The sequence below is a fragment of the Egretta garzetta genome, unplaced genomic scaffold (assembly GCF_000687185.1).
Source record: "Egretta garzetta isolate BGI_Z169 unplaced genomic scaffold, ASM68718v1 scaffold94, whole genome shotgun sequence".
Lineage (NCBI taxonomy): Eukaryota > Metazoa > Chordata > Aves > Pelecaniformes > Ardeidae > Egretta > Egretta garzetta.
In genome coordinates, this window is record NW_009259683.1 from 2,409,937 (window position 1) to 2,433,590 (window position 23,654).

Genomic DNA, 23,654 nt, shown 5'->3' on the forward strand with positions numbered 1-23,654 from the left:
CCAGGTGCCTCTGTGTAACAGGTTTGAGGCTCTAGAGGTGGAAGAGAAGACGATAGGTGGGGTAGGTGTTGACCTATCCACATTGGAGGAGGCACAAAGGTCCGCAAGACACCCCCGCCGGACTAGCTGAGAGAGTTGGGCTTGTTCAGTCTGGAGAAAAGGAGGCTACGGGGAGACCTGATTGCGGCCTTCCAGTACCTAAAGGGGGCCTATAGGAAAGATGGGGAACGTCTTTTTCATAGGGCCAGCTGTGTTAGGACAAGGGGAAATGGTTTTAAACTAGAACAGGGTAGGTTCAGGCTAGAGGTAAGGAAGAAATTTTTTACAATAAGAGTGGTAAAACACTGGAACAGGTTGCCCAGAGAGGTAGTGGAGGCCCCATCCCTGGAAACATTCAAAGCCAGGTTGGATGGGGCTCTGAGCAATCTGATCTAGTTAGCAGTGTCCCTGCTCACTGCAGGGGGGTTGGACTAGATGACCACTAGTGGTCCCTTCCAACCCTAAACATTCTATGATTCTATGATTCTATGATCATGAATTCAGCTTTCTAATTTAAATTTTCAACTGGAAGTTCCCTGACTGCCTGTTGAAGGCTGTAGGCAAGCATGGGAGGTGAAAGAGCAGTTTTTCTTTGGAAGGGCAACCACAGTTGAAGGGACAAAAATACGCTTCAAAGGAAATTCATCTGGCCCTCTCCATCCCAGTCAAACTTTCCAAGAGGCAGACAGGCAGCTTTGAGAGTAACGTTATTAGTTCAGTCATCAGGTAATGCTTCCACTTAAGGTATTTAAAGAAGGGAGAGGTGGAATTGGGAACAGGAGGAAAGGAGACTGCAGAAGGAGAGCAAAATCATGGGAGGAAGCAGACTGGTTTTATATTGGGTTTAAATATTCTTATTTTGAGGTTGAAGACAGAGCAAGCAAAGAAGCCCTTTTAAAAGAAGGTAGAACTGATGTCAGAAGCAAGATATATCTACTGTTCCTTTTTACATTTTAATTTTCTGTCCTTAATTCTTTTTCATACAGATTTGATTTTGTTATCAAAACACCCGGGAAAAACTTCTCAGTGCTGTTAACTGTCAGAAACGTTACAAAGAGCCATCACCCTATCAACCCGAAGTGATCATTCAAAGAGAAGAAGCATTAAGCAATTTTATCTTCCTCCTTAAAAACAGAATCACAGATCTCTACAAAATATCATTATAACTCTTAAACTGGCCAAATTATTTCTTGTAAAGTTAAATTCTGCCTGTATGCCATGTTTCATGTTTTAATTCTTTTCCTCTTCTTATAATCAAAATGCATTTGAATTCTTTACAAGTGAACACTGGTCATTGAAATTGTTCCACATCCTGTCATTATTAAATGTCATTTCCTATATCTCTTCCATCATATTTTCTCTTCTTATCTCTCCTTATTATCTTCCTCCTCCTTTGTAAATAGCTCTGAAAATATTTTGACTAAGCAAAGCAAATATGGATAAAAAATGGTATGCACCACTAAAGAAAACACATATCCAATACATGCACAGGCTACTCCTCTCCTGAAGAGTTCCAGGCCAGCACCCTGCATGGTGGAGCTGTCAGTCTTGGCATTACTTATACAATCAATCTTCAGAAGTCCAAAATTGAGCTTGTTGGTTTGATTTTTGTTTTCCTGTCTTTACACTGAAAGGACCAAATGAATACGAAGTACTCTTCAGAACTAGAGGAGATGATCCAGTTCAGGTCAGGACTAGGTCAGTATGAGCTTGTACTCTGCAAGAACAGTGTGCTTGCTTTCACTATTCAGATATTTCAATCTTTTGCTATTGAGGAGCATTCTTGGAAATATATACTGATCGAATGCAATCCGTTACATAGTTTTTACTGAAAGCCAGCATCATATAATTCTGTAAGCCAAAAGAACTTTCTACTCATCAAAAAAGTAGTGCCCTCTTTTGTTACAGTTCTTTTGAGTGCACTCATCTGTGAGACAGAAATTCCTTCCCTGCTTCAGATGGTGCATACAAAGGTCTTCTGTATTGTCAGGAGTCGTCTATCAAAGAAATTTCTTATGGAGGTTTATTTATATACAGACTTTCTTTATTGCTCCAAGCCACCACTCTTGGAGAAAGAGTCTAATCTTTCTTTTGCGTTATGAACTGAAGATTCAAAATATATTTTAATATCCTCAAGGCTTATATAAGCACATCACGGGAAAGGAGAAAAGAGACCAAACGAAGCATACTCTTATCAGAAAGCAATTTGGCTATAGTCCACCTTTTATATATACATAAAAAAGAGAGTGCTTTATGGTCACTCTATCAACCACCCTTTTCTACCATTCCTCGTTCCAACAGCTATAAGTCTGACCTTTGTTTTGACTTCTGTCTGAGGACAACAAACCAGGGAATTTAAAAGGAAGATTTTATACAAAACATGGCCATCAGAATGCAAACAACCTTCAGAGGCAAGCATACCTTTCATAAGAAAATAAGGCCTGCTTAAACCAAGGAACAGATTTAGACCATTACCTCTATTGATGAGATTTGTGTACTCAATGTACAGTTATACTCACTCAATCTTTAGTCATGCCCACCCTAGACAATGATCAATGAAATACTCAGAATGGAAATCTTTGGTGGATATTTAGGTATTGCAAAGGTACCATAATATAGAAATGGAATAGGATTACTGACACCCAGCTTTTTTAATTCTTTAATAAAATAATTGAATTCTGCATCCATCTTCCCAAAATTTTATTTGAGCTTTTCTGCAGTAAGTATCTTCTAGCCACACAAATTCCTATGAGTTACTTAGAACCAGTGATACTGATGCAAAGCTATGTTCTCCTTTTGCTCTAGACAGCCTGGGAGTAGATTCTTCCAGGCAGACAAGCTTCAGCCTTCCTTTTTCTGCTATGTGTCAGCTTCACTTTCTCAGGACTTTGCTTGCTACACCACCCTCAAGACAGACCCTGAGTCAGCTTGTATTGCCCCTTCCATCACTCAAGGGCAGGAAATAACAAATGAACAAATTCCTGTGATTCATCTCCACCTCTCTGTGGTGAGAGGAAGAGGAATTAAGATGTGGAGCTCTTTCACAAAGCTCTGCATCTGCACATAACATACAAGACTAACCAAATGAAATGTTTAATAGTCTAAGAAACCAAGTACCTGAAGAAAAATAGAAAGAGTAAATGTTTTGCATGGTAGATACACGGGTCTTCTGGCACAAAACAATCAATCTTCAAATAACAATTATCCTGATATATATGCATAAGAGGGCAGAATTAGGCTGCATAAGGCATCATAAATCTGTCACATTTCTTTACATTTCATACTTTACTTTCAGTACATTTCAGTACTTACCAGACTTGATAAACTAAATGTTCTTTTAAGCAGAGGCAAACGAAGCCTTTAAAAAAAAAACTAAACCACACCACCCTGTTTCCAGGGATTTGTTATGTAAAAGACAAAGATAAAAATATTTCATATAGATAAGTATAATAACTTGTCAATAAGGTTGATGCTAAATCTCTGGCATTACAACACAATCTCTTTCACAGAGTTACTAACAGTTAGCAAAATAAACCTGCTGCTGGATACATGATATTGCCGGAGAAGTTTTAGCCTGATCATTTCCATTTTCCCACTGCAGAAAGTGTGGACTCCAAGACTGACAGATCAGGATGCCAAAGATTTTGCCTGGGGAAACCAAACTGGCTCTTTCATTAACTTATCTAAAGATTCCCAGTGTCACTGATAACATTTGGGTTTTAATGGTCTGTGGTTTTGACAAGTTGTCAACATTTTGTTGAGGAGAGCAATGTGCTCTCCTCATGAAGAAAAAAATGCTTTAAGAAAATGCAACTGAACTAAACAGGAAGAGAATAGAGCTGGAAGGAAAAGTACAGCTATAATTAGAGCACTTTCTCACTTGTAAATATCACATCTTTGACAATGATCAATTAACACAGCTAATGCAAGGTTTTGCTGCATTAAGCAAATAAGCACCTCATTCTTCTCCATCATCTCTGCAGAAATCACATGTATGTATTAACAAAACCTATCCATTTCTTCCTTGAATTCTGCTACTGTAGATGACACACTGTGTGCTCCATCCTAGTGACAGTCTTTGGTCGGATGATGTTGTAACTAACATGAACACATATCAGGTAACTGGCTTATATGGTCACTGATGGTTGTGCTAATGCTTTCACAGGAGTAATAAAAGAAGGCTCAAGAACTTATTTGCTCAGGTTCTGTATGGCCAAGAGGTCATGCTTGTATCCTGCAAGTAACCTTCCCTGCAAGTTTTAACAGTCAATGTAAATACATTCCAACATGTCTCAAACAAGAAATACAGTGGTATCCTAAGAACTTGGTAGAGGAAAGGTGATAGGTAAGACACCTTAATAACAAAGTAAAAATTGCATTTCAGTATGAATAAGTAAGTGTTAATCCTGTGGCACTGATTTAGAAACTCCCATTAAAAATATCCCTGCATCCTTCTGTATAGGCTATGGAGTACCACATGAAATCATTCAAATCTATCACATCTCATCAGAGAATGCGCAAATCCCCCCTCCATGTGTTTCCACCCTCTTTTCCGTGCCCCCATGCTCTGCTCCCTCTGATACCAGGTAACTCAGCAACTTGTATATCATGTTGCCCAGCATGTCTAACTTTTTTTGCCATCATTGCCATGATGGGAAAGAGGGAAAGGATGTTCTAATAGAAGACACTTTTCAGCACAGCAACTTCCTATCCTTGCCTTCCCTGCAAACTACCAGTGTTGAGCAGAGAGAGGCTTAGCTCACCACCTCAAAGTCTCCATGTATTACTCTGTGGACATGGACTGCCTCTGTTACAGCAGCTCCTAGTTTGATCGTGTGATTTTTCCAGCCTTAGTGTTCTTTCCGTTTGTTGTATGCAACAGCTGGCACAGTCTGCAGTGAGCATTTTATGCAAACTAATTTATGAGCTCCAACACATCTACATTTCAGCTTTCTTTACTCAGCTTTCCTGTCTCCCCTTTTATAACTCCACTATCTTTCCCACTTAATGAAACTCTGTTTCAAAATCCTCTAGTTCCATTTGAGTTTTCATTGCGCAAAAGCAGAGAAGCTAAGCGATGCCTGTTAAAGCCATGTGACATTCATTATCCTTATGTATACTACTTACTTTTTGTCTGCTCTAATTTCCTTTTCCTATCTCCATCCAGATTAGAAAAGAAAACTGTATTTAAGGAGATAAATACTTCCCTGATGTAATACATTTACCAGGTTACATTTATAACAATTAGCAAAATACACAGGATTATCTAAAAACTCAATTAAGTCAATGAAATGCATTCTGTTTAAATACAAAAAGCTTCAGGACAGATTCATAAATATTATCAGTCTGCAACTTACTCTTCCTCCACCTCCAATGCTCATTATGCTACCACAATCATAACTGTATAATATGTCAGCTAAGTCCTGACAAAGTACTAATTGAGACAGTCTATTTATATAAATAAATATCCAATATGTATAGTTAAAGTGTAAAAAAAAACCCTAACAAAAAAAATCTCAACAAAAATAACAAAAAAATACTGTTTCTTCAATATCTTTGTTGGACAGAAGTAGGCTCAATCTTTCCTGAGCAGTTCAGTCTTTACTTTCTTCAGTTGAATTTTGCTTTTTTTTCATTACTTTGAATTCAGAAATGCCAAAATAAGCAAGTCCTTATTCCTTTTGGATTTTCAGAGCTCCTAATCCAACCTATAGATGTAACCACAGCAGTAAATATGATTTCTTAGTCTACTGAGGGATGTAATTTTGTACTTTGGAAAAAAAGGAAGAAATTTTCTTAAGCTGGGATGATCTTTTGTATACATGTATGTATGGATGCATATGTATTTACATATATACACATATAGATATGAAAATACATGTATTTATACACATTTTAAAATTTCTCTCAGTTTCTCCCTATAAGATACCCACCTAATATTTTTGAAATTGTGTCTGATATTTTGACACCAGGAGGAGGTGTAGCCCACATTCATCTGAACACAACCATGTTTTCAAATGACATTACTGTGCTTTTAAGCTTATTATTTTATTCTCATAAAAAGAAGCTTCAAAGAGTTTCCTGTAAGCAAAAGGACACCACTACCAAAACAGACCACTCCACTTGTAAAGAATATTTTCCACTTTAGCAGTTTCAAATAACAAGTGATAACAATATAAACAAAAATATCTTCATGTGAGATATTTTTTTGACCCTGATTCTGGCGTCTCTGGCAGTGGCAGCCCCTAGAAACAGAAAGCCTGGAGTCTGCAGAATAGAAGGTCTCCCAGTGCTGGGAGAGGTGCTGGTCACAGCCTCATGCTTATTCATAAAGTTTTCAACAGACATTACATGGAGGAAGAGGGGATTCTGCTGGTTAGCTGTCCACTTTACATTGCAAATCTCGATTTTAGAAATAAATAACTTATTTTCTATTGCTTTTCCACAAGGTTAGGTGGGAGAAGTTTTTTTGCTTAGGAAGAATATCGGTGTCTCTATAGTTCCTGTCTATTATTTCAGTTTTATCTGTTAATATTAGCAGAAGTTTTAAGCAAGTTTGAGGATTTTTGGTTGAGCCCACGATTCAAGAACTTTAACCTGCACTTGACATGCTGCCTACTGGCACCTTTCTGGAAAGAAAGGGCTAAAGCTGGGACCTGAGAAGGGGTCGAGTCATGGATCTGGATTGATACCTCCATCCTGTCAGGTTTATGGTTTTTGTACAGAAGGGTTTTGAAACACACACTGACAAATTACATAACGCTGTAGAGAGGATTAATCTTCCCAGTTCACCACTTGAATCCATGTGAGCACATGCTGTAAACAGACTCTCAGCCTGCCCACTGAAAATAATTATAGTAACCTTGCCAGTTGGAAAGTAGTAGGTTTTAACCTTTTAATGACTTAACTGCTCTGTAAAATCAGACTACTTTTGCAATTCCCTAGCCAAATCAGCGAGAGGGTCCAATAGACAGTGCTAACATGAGCCTCCTGCTGTTCTTCTAAAAAACTATGGAGCTAATGCAAAAACTCATTGCAATTGTCAGCACAGGGGGTGGCAGTTAGTCTGCACCATGATCTGGTGCATGGATTTGGGGTTCATGAAAAAAATAAGAAAGAGTCAGTAGCAGGGAGGCAGGTGGTCATCAGAAGAAATGGTACTTTGTTCTTTCTTTAACCAAAGAACAACCTAACTCATGGTGAAGCACGGGAACATAAGTGAGCTTTTAGCTAAAGCCAGATTTAAAACTCACAGAAATAAAAGATAGCTGATCAGCAACCTCAGTGTGGCCATAAAATGGTGAGAAAACGTGAGGAGAAGAGTGACCAGTTTAATGTAGTACAAACATCCCACTGCAAAATAAGTACCTACATCTCTTCCTAAAAATGAATGTGTAAGAAGTAGCATAATGAGATATATCTTAAAAAAAAATAAACAACTGCATACAGCATTACTAACAGCCATTCATATTGAGTGCAGCTGGAAGCCCAGGGTGCCTGTGTGGAAACACAAATCTGTAAGCATCTGCAAGCAATGAAGGGCCCATCACTTTGTAACAATGCAGTAAGCAGCAGGAAACTCTCATACGGATTTATTTACTTATCAATGTGCTTCTAAGAGAACAAATCTTTTCTCAGTGAATCATGCTTTTAGTAAATCATGTTGCTATTGAAAGAAGCTATTAGCCAATGTCACCACGAGTGCCATCAGAACAAAGTAGCAGCGCTTCCAGTTAGAAAGCAGCAGTCTTGTTGAAGTCTCATTAAATTACAGCAAAATATCTCAGATGTTTTAGATAACATTGGGCACAGGGGATTTTACTGCCTTTTTTTTCTTCTTACTGAAGTTTATCCCCTCGTTTTGTCTCACAGGCTTTGTCCGACTGCTTCACCTGAGACTCTACAGAGTTTAAGCCACAGCTCTCCGGAGCAGCATAAACCTGCCCCGTCTTCCTCTTCTGCTGCAGAAGCTGGGACTGTCTCTAAAACGCCTACACACTTCAAGGCTACACATTACCTTTCATCAGAGGCCATGGGGCAATCTAAAGAAGTGTTTGGAGTGGAAAGGAGACAAAAGATTCCCTATTCTCTGAAACAAAGATAATAAGAACATGCCTTCCATCTACACCCACAACTATACTGCTTTTTAAGAGAAAGACTTCCCCAGATCAGTGAAACTTCCTGATACCTACTGAGCTATATGGAAGGCAGGAAGAGAAAAAAAAAGACGAGGAAGAGAAGAGGAGAAGAAGAGGATGCTTTTATAACGATACAAATTATTGTTTATGTTCATGTAATTGCAATTACATATTACCATCAGATTAATTTTTCAGTGTTGCTTTATTCCACTCCTCCTGTATTTTGTACTATAATTTAGATAATGTGAGCAAACAAACCACAAAAGCTTTTTAGCTTTCTTATTTTTAGGCCACATTTTTTAGGCAGAGCAGCAGTGGAGCAGCAGTGAGGTCGTGTTGCTATGAACTATCCTGCCAAGCGACTTGTCAAGGGACTTCCTCTATATTAGCAACTAGACGTCACTAGAAAATTGATATCTCTGTATGGAATTTTCTTTTTTTTTCCAATTAGAAAATTATGAGAGATACCTCTTCTCTAACCGCTGGGCTTAACACTTCCCAAAGACATGGTGGATTTCAGGAGGCTGTTAAAGCAGGGAGTCAGGTCATATTAAAAATGTAACATACAACTCCCATGTTTCAAAATGCTACAGGATATTTTCAGGCAACCATTAAAAGTAGATTTTTAAACTCCTTGTTGATGAGAAAAATGAGCAAAATACTTTTTGTAGAGAAGAAAACTTTAAGAAACCTATTTTTCTTTCATTTTAAAGAAAATTAATATTAATATAATTTCTCCATAATTAAGTCTTCTATAGTTAAAATGAGATTAAACTCATAATCTAAAAAAAAAAAGCTTTCTCTGCTTACTTAATGCAAGTCACTCATTAACTGCAAATAATGTCATGGAGCCTTTGTTATCCTGTAGCCACATTATTCAGCTGCAACCATGGCAGAGGCTACAGGTGATGTCTCATGGCTTGAGGCTTATTTCTTTTGCCTGTGGCTGTCATTGCTGCTCATGTGAGAACATTGTTACACCTGGACTTCAAATGTCCTTTTGCCTGCTGGCATCCAGTAACCAGGTAAGAGGCTCTGACTTTCACCTTTTCTCCGCTCATATTCCACTCATCTGAAATAATACTTTGGTCCTGACCTTCCAGATAAGGATACAGAGTTATTAAAACACATATTCTCCCACACTGATGAGAAGAGCCAAAATACCTTGATTTAATCATATTGACTCTTAACATTGAAAAAATTAAGAAAGTATATCATGCCTTCCTTACCAAATTTACAGGGGCCACGAACTACAAGGCACATGCCTAAGACACACCTCAGAAAGTGTTTAAATCAGTTTACACATAGAAGATGACAAAGTGTCCCTTGAGTCCCCATGGTCTATCACAGATGAAGCAAATTCTGCTTGCGGCCAAGTCCTAAGGCAACTTGTAATGGTAGTCCCAGCAACACCCACTCACTCCAGTTCTCTTACAGCAGGGATTTTTAATTGCTCGCAAAAGGCTGTGCAAACAGCCCTGTTGCTGGGGTGCACAGATACAACGGACACCACAGTGAAGCCTCTCCAATGTCCATAAGTCAGAAGTGGCCATCGCTCATTACACAGTATTTCACACAAGATACGCATACACAGAAAGAGGCCAAATTCCTTTCAATGAAGGAAGATTGCAGGACTACTGCTTATCTTAATGGAGTGTGTATAAGAGTAAACCTCTTTAAATACTACAAACTGATTTTTGAGACATAGGAAATGAGTCTGATGGGGTCATAAGGGAACCAAGGTATGACCTTCTCAGCAGCTGGAGATGGAGAGCTTAGACTGGACTAAGTCAATGATTATAGGGCTTATTGTAGCATCCTCTTAGGCTGTAATAGAAAAGGAAAAAATCCACGCTGCTGCTTATTTGTACTTCAGTTTGCAGGATTGTGAAGACCTCATTTAACTACATGTATTTTCTATGGATAAAATTCTGCAGTCGTCTGGCAGGGAGAAAAAGAAGGGTTTCTTTAAATGTAGTTCCTCAACATAGTGTCCATCTGCTTTTAGATTACTCTAAAAAAGAGATCAGGGAGTGAGTCCCTTTCTCACAACTCACTTGAATTCAAAAAGGTTACTTTGCATTTCCATTATCATAATTGACAACTTAATTTGTTGCAGATGTTCTGAAGAATGTGTAGAAATAGTAAGGGAAAAAAAAGTAATTTAAAAAAATCACGTCCTAAGCTGTATCATTCTAAAACTTTCTGAAGAAGGCAACAGTCATAAAATCCCTTGTATTTTAATAGTTTTCCTTTCCTTCAAAAAAACCAATATAACTCTGGTGAATAAAAAGTTACAAACTGACTGAGGAACCAAAATAAATACTGAAACTATGATGAAAAGTGCATCTTGAGTGGTATTTTCAAAAGACATCTCTTTCTGAAGCTGCTGTTGCTGCTGCCACAGTTCTAATACTGCTCTGTGCTAACACGGCAGAAAATATCCTGGATGAGAAGGTACAGCCAGTTTATCCTATTCTAATGATTTGTTAAAAAGCCAAAAGGAGAACACAGACAGAGAAAAGTTCCTATCCATTCTAGTCATTCCAGGAGGATTGTTTTCTAATTCAGTCAGAATACAACTGCTGAAGATCATCCTTCCATTAAGATCCAAACCCAAATGAGAAAGAGAATTAAACCCTGAATTTCATCCCACAGACAGGTAATCCATCTTACTCAGCTTCCTACCCATCTCCTTGTACGCCACTCTTACTTGCTGCCACGTCAGCTTGGAGCAGTCTGGAACTTCCATGAAATTCCAAGTGGGTTGCTGGAGTTGCTTCAGTTATAGCAATCATTCCTTTAACTAAAAATTACTGAGCAGAAGTGCTATGTGAATTCTTAAATGATGGTTCAGTAACTGTGAAAGGCCCCATATTCAAGCTTACTAAATTCATCTAAAAGCTAGTAAGAGTTTTAAGTCCCAAGCCTGAATTGCTACTTGTTTAGAATGAAAAATCTCATTTAATGATAAAAAGTAAATCAGTTTTAAGCTGAGTTTAAATCAAATTCAAAATAATGAAAAATGTGGCAATTAAGAAATCAACACATATACAGTTTTGTAAGCTTGAATTTCTTCCCCAAAAGATGAGGCACATACAGAAAAAAAAAAAAAAAATTATTACTTACAAATTTCTACCTTCTACATTTTAGATCAAATCCAGAAGAAACAAAGAGTAAGTTCATACATCCATTCCTCTCATAGTCATTTCTTATCATAAAGTTGTACTCATTACTAAGCTTTTAAGAAGTATGCTGAGGGACATTTCAGTCTACTCTGTGAGCTCAGATCTATCCCTGAAGCTGAACTTCTATGCCTGAAGCTATCCCTGAAAGTGTTCCTGTGGTCTTGTAGCTAGGCCTTGTGAGCAAGGCTCTACTTCTGAGTAGTGGACTAAAGCCAGATACCTAGTTTCACTCTGACACCCTAAAGTCCTAACAGAACCCTGAAATGTAACCCTATGACAACTAGAGATTGCTAGTTACTTGTCTCCCACTGACCTATGTCCCTGGCATTACACTGGGCACTAGCTCAAATGACAATTATTTTCAATATCAGGTAAGCCTGAACGTATCCCATAGAGTAATTTTGGGGTCATTATTCCCAAAGTTCTTATATCTTAAAATATTTTTATAACATTGTTCTGCAACAAGGTCATCTTTTTTCTTTTTTTTTTTTTTTTTCTTTTGTCTGCCAATGTTGAATAACCCTAATTGCTTCAGAAGTTCAATTTTTCTCCTGGGGAAAAAAAAAAAACCAAACCCAAAACATTTAGCTAAAATGGATGGTTTACCAAATTTGGTGTCTGCACTTTTCAGCTCTGTTGAAAAAACAAGATTATTTGTTAAGATAAATTTTGCTTTTATTCAAGAACAGTCTCATGTTATTTTAATACCTATTCATTTCTGTTTCCCAGTGGCACAGAAATACATGAAAATGAAAAATATAATAGGCAGTCTGGGAAATTTATTCATACTCAGAAAATGTCTTGGAATAGCTTCCAGTCAAATTATACACAGGGATGCAAGTAGGATGGATTGTGGGAATTCTTTTATCCTAAACACTTTCTCTTTACCTATTTATCCATGGTTCAGCTACTTTACTGATAAGCAAATTGACCTGCAATCTCTTTCTGCCTACATTAATCATATCTATTATAGGTTTGAAGCACCCCTTCACAGTGCAAAGGAATCACAATTTATCATTCAGGACGAAGACAGTGAAATGAATACGTTAGCTTTACTTCTTTCATTTACATACATTGAAATCTCTTCTCACTGTGCCCACTCATCACTATACCATACTGGAGAAAAGCAGCTCTTACCCTTCCAGATTAAGATCACTTTTTCCCCTATATTCAGACATGATTTACAAATTTGAAACTACTTTCTTTGAGTAACCTTCCTGAAACATGAGTTTAAGGAACTACGGGAGTCTCTTCTAAATGCTAAAAAACAACGACAACAACAAACGCCAACACACACACACACCCAAGCCTCTCCAAAAATACAAGAGAAGGAGGCATTTATCAGCATCTTCAGAATAACTTCAGAATTTCATATTGTGAAAAACAGTAGTCATGAACACAAGCCAACTAATCAACACTTCTCTTTTTTGTATGTCGGGGAAAGCAAAGCTGCCTTCTCCCTACACTCTAAATCACCGATTATATAATATATAGTTATTACTTTTTGAAAATAGCTTTTTAAAATATTTAGTATAATAGTAATAATATTTGAGGGGAAAATGTTTCATTAGTGAAGACATAAGTAGGATCTATGAAGAAAATATGGCCTAAACACATGCCTAGAAACTCTAGCCAAATAATAAAACATAAGGTGATACTCAACAGGCACCCATGGATCTACTGAGCCCATGGGTCATAAAACACATGTGAAGGCTCCTGTAGCACTAGAGTGGTTGCAGTCCTGTCAGTATCTCACACTTAGGGTCACCTGCTTGAGGATCACATGAATGATGGCAGGGTAAATGCTTACAGAATAGGCACACTGAAGGAGCCAGATATAAATGAAACAAGCTGCTAAGTATGCATCATGGGGTGCTTTCTTCCATGGCTCACTCATCTTGACTACAAAGTTGTCCTTATAAATGCTGTACCACAGGAGTGAAAGCTTTGGTGGTGCAACTTGAAATTTACTGAAGTCTATGGAGTGGCTTAATGTTCAGAAATCTTGTGTGACAACAGATACTTAAATATAAATTTTACTTGGAGCACTTACCCACTTTCTGAAAATCATTATTATTGTATTTATATATAGTGGCTGTGGAGAATGAGTCACTTGGACCAAAGTTCCGAGCATTTTATTGATGGGACTTAAAATTTTACACAGTCACTGTCTACCTTATGGTGAGTATTAATTTTTAAATTACACTTTCAACAATAAGGGGTACAAACTTCAATATAAGAAAAAGTAGAAAATGCAGTGACATATGGAGTACAGATAACACAGCACCTCACAATGCAGTTTAGGACCCTGAATTTCTTCTATGCAGCTTTGTAACTTGTCATATACTTATATAAAATCAGTAACGCTAATATAAACATAGTCTCAGTATGTACCCAACTGTCTATTCAAATCTCTTCTTGTAGGTCTGATTATAGACATACAAAATCATTACATAGAAATGCATACCATATATTATATACATTAATGCCAAGTTTCATTCTTTGGGACTAACAAAACAGGAAAGAAAAACTTACCGTTCTTCTTATAGAACATGATTTCTCCTTTGAATTCTACCTTTTCCTCCAATGATTTCTCAATTTGAAGAATCATCTGCTCACTTGTCTCAGCACCAAGTAAAAATTTACAGCTGCAGCTCTTCTGCATGACTTCAGTTCGTGCGAATCCAGCAAGCTCACAGAAGCCATCTGAGCAGTAAACAATAGGGAATCCCTTAGCCACCTGAGCATTTGCAAGAATGAAGTTACTATCTGTAGAAGAACACAAAAGTAAAACATGAATTACAGTCTGAATTCTACATCATTTGACCTAATACTTCCTCTAGCTTCATAGGAAGGTACAACTGGATATACATTTAAAAACAAAGGCCCAACTGCCTGCAAACAAGATTGGAACTTCTGGGTTTGGATCATTAGTCTGAATTGAAATCAAGTCTAACAGTCCACAGAGCACCTTCATAGGATGGTTCCTCATAGCTATGTACAGCTTTTGCCTCGTTGAATCCTCAAGCAATAATTTACGAAAACTGCCTCCACGATGGATGTTGACACATTGAGACAACCACTTCACCAAAGATGGTGACATGGAAGCTTTGGACAAATTTCCAAGGTGCTATGTTATGCTGCCACTAAGACTACTCTGCAGTCTGAACAGACACAGCTATATCTTAGAAAAAGCTAAGCACTCTGTGCTCTCAATAAGCTAAAGTTGATATCTATCAACACTCAAAGAAATTTCTTTCATGTAATTTTGCAAGGGAATCCTTAAAAGTAGAGTTGAGGGACATTCTGGGGCTACATGAAATTATTTTTCCTTTGTTTTCTCTTTTTTTTGTTGAGGGAAAAAGGTTTTATCCAAAAGCACCGTCAACTGTCTTCCAGACCTCCGCTGTACTTCTCACATATGAAGCAGGCACATTCACCATCCTGTTACACCTTAATACACTTTACAGTTTTTCAGTGTCTGTGAGATGCAACTATCATGTATGATAAATTCAAGAATAGTATAATGAAAATAACATTAATCAACAGAAAACGATGTTCTAATTTGAGTTCAAATCTTTGGCAAATCTTGAAGCCTAATAGCTCCTTTCCATCCCTTGCTGAAGTGTCCGGTGTGCCTTAGACTCTCATCTTCAGCTTATGTCCACAGCTCTAGCACTTTATATGGTGTTTTTTTTTAGATTAGCATGGAGACCCTTTCCAGATAATATATTAAGTGCTCATACAGTTTTTTGCCTGTTTTTTCTTATCTTGAAGGGAAAAAAAGTTTTATGGGAGGAATCTGCCTACATTTCACATCGAGGGAGGAAAGACTATTTTTTGCCTATTGCTTATTAAGGAATGTTTAGCTTACAGCTTGCTGGTGGGGGCTTAGGAGCAGTCTAGTCCCAAGACAGATACCTCTAATTTTTCAGAATTATGCGCATGTAGATTCATGTGTATGTATTAAGGGAAAATACTATTAACTAACCCAGAATCCCTTGATAAATATTCATAAATTTAAAGAGAAAAATGAACTATTTTAATGGAAAACTCAGGTTGATACGCCTAATCCCCATACAGGGATATATTATTCATGAATGGGGAAGGGAAGGACAGAACTCAAACTAAAATAGAGGAAAAATAAGTCTGTTTCGGCCTTAACCGTCACAAGAGTTCTACATCCATGAAATTCTAACAACTTCAGCTACATTACTCTTTATTTAACGAAGGGATAAAAAAATACTATGCCTGATACTGCTAAGATTTCAGTATTTTAAAGACAATGCTGAGATTTATTAAAGGACCAATTTGCTCTTAAGGCTTTTCCTCAGTTACTCACCTTTTGCTTAAATCTAATTAAAGTCTTTCAATAAACGATTGTTATATTAAACCAGATTTTTCTCATTTACCAAATAACGTGATTTAAAAATGCATTCTGGTTCAGTGCAGTGCTTGACTTAGCCTGTCATTTTTATTTGCCTAACTAGGGAATAAGTATCATTACCATTCATGCACTGACATGCTGCTCCCCCGTCAACACAAAACTAAATCCCCACACTACCGAAAGAATTAAAATCATACGCTTGCACTGCAGTTTAATGATGGTGTTACAAAGCAAGACCTGCAGATCATACATTCTAAATGCATCTGTAGCTATCAAATTAATTTACTCCTGGGTTTCTTATTGTTCAAGATATAATTATGTGATGCAAAGACTTTATCTTTTAAATTCTAATTGTTGTGAAGTGCATGAAGCAGAATATGGAACACCGAAAGGACAGAAAGGGTAGGGATGATGTTCTTGGTGTGCAGAAGTGTCTGAATATCATTATGAGAAGGAATACACTGGAGCTTACCAAGCATATAATGATTTTATAAAAAATTTAAGATGGCCAAACTCTGCTGTCATTTACATCAAAATAAACCGAGAATACTTTCGGTTACTTTAACATTCAGAGCAAAAAACAATTTACTTCTAAAAGCCCAATCCAGCGCCAGCTAGAATAAGAGGCAATCTTTCTGTTAACATCAGTGGATGTCTGATAAGCCTTGTAAGCTTAATTTTGCTGAACTTTTTGAGTAGAAAATAAAGCATCAGCTTCAGGAAAATACAAATCAGGATTATATTTTCCTTTTGTCTTGAGCTTGAAGTTCAAATCAAATGATGAAAGATGCACTTGTAATCCCAAACTAGTAGACTGAGGAAAATATTTAAATAATTTATTGAAAATATTCCTTGCAATATTTAAGGATCAAACAGCATAATTTTGTCCAATAATCATCTGTGTTTCATCAAATTCTTCAGTAATATTTATCAAGTTATAATTAACATTTACCTATTATGCAAAGCAAAATTTTTCTTCAAACATAGCTTAAAATACTCTGGTTCAAAGGTTATTTATTTCTGTAATTTATTTTCATAGCTTGGAATCTTTAATATTGCTTCCTATTCCTAGTGCACAGAAAGCACCAAAAATATTTCAAAAAACCCAGGAATTGAGAGTGAAATTTACATCATTCAGTCTTCAGTGTGACACAAGTAACAAACCCAGCATTTAATTCTATGATCTTCAGGGATAGCTAGCTAGATCTTAAAATCCAGAGTAGGAAGAATGACATTTTATTTAGAATAATTTATCGGAAATCTATGGACTGGAAGACAGCACTTTTGCTTATCTTTGAACTTACAGTAGGAAAGTTGCAATGGGTGGTACCAACCTATTGGTCCATATATTTTGGTATATGTTTATATGTAGATTGCAACATTCCATAATAATAAAAGAGACACTGAATTCTATATTGTTCCTTCAGCACATAAGCATGAATATTAAGTTATTTTATTCAGATTTTTGTTGGGCTTGATGATCAGGAGATTACTGGTAGGATTTTTTTTTTTTTTTTTTTGTTTTTAAGACAAAAAATACATCCAAGCTAAATTCAAGATCTATCAAGAACAATGCATCCTTGAGCCTTTTGGACTGTTCAGGAGTACAGGGCATGTATAACAGAGTAAACTGCTGCAAATCTGCATACAACCTGAAAGAACAGGTTTTGACAAATCCTTGAGTAGCGCTCTTAAGCTCAGAAATTAAGTGTTGTAAATCTGTGCAAAATAAATAAAAATATTCAGACTGTGTATTTGTATATTAGCTTTGGATAAAAATACTTGGTTGTATGTTCAAGCCTGCATGTGATGTGTAAAGGATGATTTAAAAGTGCTTCTGTGAAAGATGGGACAAGAAGCCTAGACACAAAAAACCCCCCAATAACATTCACGATGTTTCCCCTTAGCAGCAAGTCAGGAGATGGATGAATTAATGAATATGACAGAGGTATCCCCCAACTATTCATCACAATTTCAAAGCAGATTTATTTCAACTATACTTCTTTCCTTTTATGTTCATTTTCTATGAAGATCAAATTACTTTTTCACATGAAAATCCGAAGGAAGACTATTAGGAGCTAGCATGCCTGCATTTGCTTTGGAGGCAGGACATATTGGAGTGGATAGGACATTGATCGACAGAAGACTTGCATGGTTTCCAGAAACCTCGACCAGACACATAGCATGAACTTGGAGACAAGTAAACAAGCTGAACCAGAACCACGCTAACTACACCTTCAATCACAGGCTTACGCAATGTTGCCTTGTTTCAATGACCTGATATCCAAAAATTATAACCTAAGAAACAGAACAAATTTATATCACACGCCATCTGTAACAGAGAGACAGGTTTGTTAAACATCCCATGACAGAGTTTTAGAATTGAGATAATTAAAGGCAAAGGCTATTATGCAATTCTCTGCTTCATAATTAATGCACACAATTTATCTGACTGTTTGTAATGAGACCATGTTACAATTAAACTCAGCACTCCCTTGATAAATCTTACTGTCATCTTATTCAGCGAAAAATGACAAAAGGGTTTTTGCTTTAATACTGCAGCTATGTCTGCTATAAATCTCATTGCTGTGCTTCCCCAGTTCTTGTAACGGTTCTTTTCAATCAAAGTCCAGATGGTATCTGCAAGTCTTCATCTTTATCAGTGAAGAGAACATCCATCTGACTTCTTGTGCAACTGAGCACAGCCAACCACCATTCTAATTTAAAATATTAGATTATTTATGAATTAAAAAGGAAGAAAAAACCTACAGAAGAAAAAAAATCCCTAGCAATCAGAGAAGCTGCATTAATTTAGCAAGTGACTCACATAGTTACTCTACCGAATGAAGAACAGTCCGTAATTCTTCTGGATGAAAGGGTTTACTACATTTAGGTTTGATTTCACAGTTCCTACATGGGCAACTTAACAAGAGAAATCTCATTACAGGTTCACGCAAATTACTATTACAGAGAACATGACTACATTAACAGTTAAGATTACCTAATAGAATGATTAAAATAGCATATGAAAACATTTAGCTTTATGTCAGCACATTCAGATGCAAGTGAGTTTAATTAGAGTTCAAGCTCATTTACCAACTACTATCCTTCAAATCTGATTGAGACCAAAATTATTTTATAATACATAGGCTTCCAAACATTAAAATCCCACTTGAAAAAATCTCAGTACAGTTAACTGGGTCACTAATGTGAGGTTAAGATTTATCAAGATATAGGTGAGTCAGAAGGAAAGACAGTTGATTATACTGGTACCTCTTCACAGTCTTCACTAAAAAAAATATTGTATATTCCAGTGAATTTACATTAGTACAGAAAAAGGTAGAACTTCTGCATAATAAACTACAAGTATGGACTGATGAACAAAGGATCCATCACTGTAAGCTATATAATTGATTTAATTGGCCAAGTCATTTCAAATAGGCTGACATTATAAGGAAATGTGTTCATAGAATTGGGTACGAGTTACAAATTCAGAGTACAAAACAATACTTGAAGTATCTAGCTCTATGGACTCGGCTCAAGAGTGAGCCGCCATAGCTCCCACTTAACCTGCACTGCCAAAATGAATTCCCCTTATGTAGAAAAGTTCTGAATTCAGCAGCTAAGAAATCAACCTTTCACTCTGCACTTGCAATAATATTTAGTCTGACAGTGAAAATGCTTTACTGTATACAATATTTATAGCTACAAAAAAAAGTTAATCTGTAATGCAGTTCAGCATAGAGACATCCCAGCAAAACTTGGACATCTGGATGCTAAATCGTCTCCTAGTCGTGTTGTTAAACACAGATCATAAGCTATTTAAGAGACTCAGTGTTTAACGATCTCGAACCCAGTCTTCAGTGCCATTAGTGTATCAGGTCAATAGAATAATGACTGCAGCTTTCTTCATGATAAAACTACCTACTCCTAGAACAAAGCAGACCAAAAAGCCAGACAGTATCAGAGCAAAATAAAATCAAAAACAAAACAAAAAAATAACACCCTCATGTTGAAATGGGCTCCTGGGATCCGGGGGGGGGGGCACAGGGAGGGCAGCAGAGTAAGTTGCTTCTCCATTAGAAATTTCTGTAATGTTCCTATTCCTTTTCTAATCCCAGTCTCACTTGTATCTACCTGAACTGCAGAGTATAAGGACTGAAACAGACTTTGTTCAAATAGTACCAATGCTATTATTGCTCATTTATCATCACAGAGGACCTTTCAAATAAACAATCAGTGTAATTGTAATGGGTGAACTACAGTAAAGCAGAGGAACTTTTAGCAGAGATGGCTTCGAAGTTCTTCAAAATTAAACTCCACTAGCAGAAACAGACATCTATGTCTTTTCTTCAGAAGGAAATATTAACTACTCTAAGATATCTTTTTACTTTTTTCTTGATATTTAGCTGGAATTACTAATTCACATTACACATACGTCTTGTGCAACAACAATTTAAATCCAACCGATGAAGTTGAATCAAGGTTGCAATGAAATATTTCTTTTCTCACCCTTAAACTGTGTTGATTTTGACAAAATCAATTTTTCAGTGAAAAACTATTACATTCTATTTGACCAGCTTTATTTTTGTTATTGATTGTGCAGTGACTGCCAGCACACAGCGCTGATATAACTAAAAAAGCTATATTGCGGTTTTCAAATACCTACACGCTAGTGTGCAGTTCTATATGCATTGAAATAACGCAAGTGAAAGAGCACTTGCCAGTGGAAAAGTCAGACAAAAGAAGACATTAGCAGTGAAGAGGCATGGCAACTCGACTCACCAGCATGTTGTAACAACGTATGGTGTCATCCAGAAGTTTCTCAATGGGAATTGAAGGTGCTGGTTTACCTGGCAGAACGGAACCCTCTATCCCTGATGACAAGGGATTTCAGCTGCTGTTTGGTGTTTTGCTGTGGGTGCCCACTGGAGAGCAGAGTACACAGATTCCTGCCTCCAAAGGAAGCGTGTTATACAATTTCTCCAATAAAATACAGAAATTTTAAGTTCATCCACCAGGCAGAAGGGCCATTGGTGTAACCCAGCTATATTTAATTTCCCGTTTTTTTCAGACTGTTCTGTTGATTTAAAATTCACCTGAAATAGTAGAAATGGAATTGCTATAAGTCAAACTAACACACTGAGGTCTCATACACTCAAATCATATGACCTAATGATTTACAAGCCTGGGATCATGACTTGGTTTCAAGTGTTCAGCTGAAAGAAAGGTTTGCAGATGAACAGTTCTCCTGAATAGAGACATTTTCAAAGGCAAGAGCCATATCCTTGTCAAATATTTACCAATGTGATCCTGTCCATACCTTCCTTTATCACTTGCCTGAAATAGGAATGAAATAAGGAGTTTAAAGCTGCATTGTTTACAGCTGTTTTAAGCACTATGTTGCCTACTCACAATTGGTGCTCAGTTTACAGGCATACCAGACTTTCACCATTGTATAATATTTTGCTTTTTTAGTGTCCTTTACACATGCCTTTACTAGATATGATGACTGATGAACCTGTTTGTAATACCACTGCAGCGGATAACCCTTTGGATATTTGTCCTCAATGTATGTACTGCTACTGAGGTACTGATGTTGCAATATATCCAAGCAGCCAGATGTTATGGATGCTGCTGACAGAGCTAGTGGGAGAATACAGGAAATATATTAATGAGTTCTTATTCCTGCACACCTGAGGGGAAGAACTGAAGCTAAATGTTTTAAACCCCGTGTGAAATGCCTTTAAAAGATCACATTCCTGCCTCTGAAATCTAATGTTCCTTTCTTCTTATGAGACTATGTTGATTATGGAGTGGTAGTTCAGGGGCTTGGAAAATATCCTGATGCCAACTATACTGGAAATAAGGAACTGGATTTCTTTATGATATGATGATTTGGGGTTGAAGAACTAGTTACCTACTATTGAGAAATGAGTCGGTTCTGCGGGAATTTGTTTTCCGTTTGAAAGTAACCATAGAAAACACCACTGTGGTACAGCAGATTCTCTGTACAAAAGGAAGTTATCAGTAACCACATAAAGAAAATATTTGCAACATAGAAATATAAAGGGATCTGAGTGCAAAGAGTGCAGAAAAGCTCAAGGTCCTTCACCTTGCTTCTACCACATTAGGCCAGTTGAAGCTATTTACTGTCCACATGCTGAGTACAGGGAACTTTCAGCCACTATTTGCAAAAAGAATGAAGGAGAACAAATTACACCTGCAGCGCTGGAAGTGGCCATGGAAGAAACTGAGAACAAGCTATGCCCTCTGGATGCTAGACACTCCAGTGAGGCAGGAGGCATAAACATACTAATTCAACTCCAGTGACAGTGGGTCATCTCACGCCACTGTTCTTCACCCGAACAAAATGATCTATCCTCAAAACAGACACAGATCCAGGTCTGGGTTTAATGTGGAGGCAAAAGGAACAGTAGTCATCTTTCTTCAACACCATCTGCCTGGTGCAGTACTTGCACTCCTCAGAGGGTGATGCAGCATCCTCACCTTTTCACCCATCACTATCACAGATGCACCTGGTCCTGCACATAGTAACAGCACAAAGCTTCTGCATGCAATTCAGTTCTATAGGCGAGATACCCAAATACCAATATCCATACCTTTCTCATGTCAAAGCCACTGGCTGTTCAAATATAACATGTTGCTATTATATTGTCTGAATAAGAAACATTTGTCATTTCTTACAAGCGCTATACTACCCTGAAGTTGCTACTCAAAGCAACACAAAGCTGCTTTTCACGTACGCTAGCTCATACACATTGTTTCTGGGCTGTTCACTGTCATTCAACAATCCTCTAGGACCCCTATGACAATTTCATGCCAGCTTGTGGTGGCTTCTACTGTATTGATTTTTCTCTGTAATAATTATACTTAAATATTAAGGTGCCAGGACCCTATGGCTACAAGTAACCATTTTGAGCCTTCGCAGGAAATTAAAGGATAATCTTGAGTTAATTTTAATGGGGAGAAGAAGCAGACTCCCATGTGCCTATTCCAGTGAAATGAGTTCTCTGTAAACGGCAGTTTTCTCAGAGAAGCAACACTAATCTAAAATGACACTGTGGAAAAGAAAGTCTGTTCAAAGAATGTTATTCTGACAAATTGGCAGAAATTGTGGCAGAAATGGTTCAGAAAATGATGAATAGTGTCCAGGAAATGTAATTTCTAGAAAAGGTAGAGTTCTATACTGTACTGTTTACCATAACAAAGAACTACATTGTGTATTCCAAACTCACCCTTTCCAAATCAAAATAATTCTAAGAATCTCAATATAGGGCTTGCTGACATTGTATTCTTGAGTAAGATCCATTAAAAAACCCCATATTTTTGGGGTGGAAGAAGATGAGAGGAAGGTTACAGGTGAGAATGTAATTAAGTTATCATATGAAACTCAAAGAAAAGGGTAAGCTCCATGGAATATGGAAGGAGGGTCAGGCCACTTGGGAGGCATACAGGAAAGCTGCCAGATCATGTAGGGAAGCAACTAGAAAGGCCAAGGCTCACCTGGAACTGAGTTTGGCAAAGGACATCAAGGACAACAAGAAGGGCTTCTTCAAGTATGTCAGCAGTAAGCGTAAGACCAGGGGTAATGTGGGACCGCTGCTGAATGAAATGGGTGCCCTGGTGACAGAAGATACAGAGAAGGCGGAGCTACTGAATGCCTTCTTTGCTTCAGTCTTCACTGTCGAGGCTGGCCCTCAGGCTCCCCAGTCCTGGCTGGTAAGAGAGCTAGCTTGGAGAAAGGATGACCTTCCTTCTGTTGATGTGGATCAGGTTAGGGATCTTTTAAGGAAGCTGGACACCCACAAGTCCATGGGCCCCGATGGAATGCACCCGCGAGTGCTGAAGGAACTGGCAGACGACATTGCGGAGCCACTC

At 37.5% G+C, this 23,654-nt stretch overlaps 1 protein-coding gene across 1 annotated transcript in view; it reads right to left on the reverse strand.

Moving 5' to 3' along the window:
• Nucleotides 1–23,654, reverse strand: part of KCNH8 (potassium voltage-gated channel subfamily H member 8) — a 189,365-nt gene that overhangs the window by 108,321 nt on the left and 57,390 nt on the right. The window contains exon 2 of the mRNA XM_035894055.1: nt 13,901–14,134. Coding sequence (XP_035749948.1) covers nt 13,901–14,134 — 234 coding nt within the window. The remainder of the gene's footprint in view (nt 1–13,900; nt 14,135–23,654) is intronic.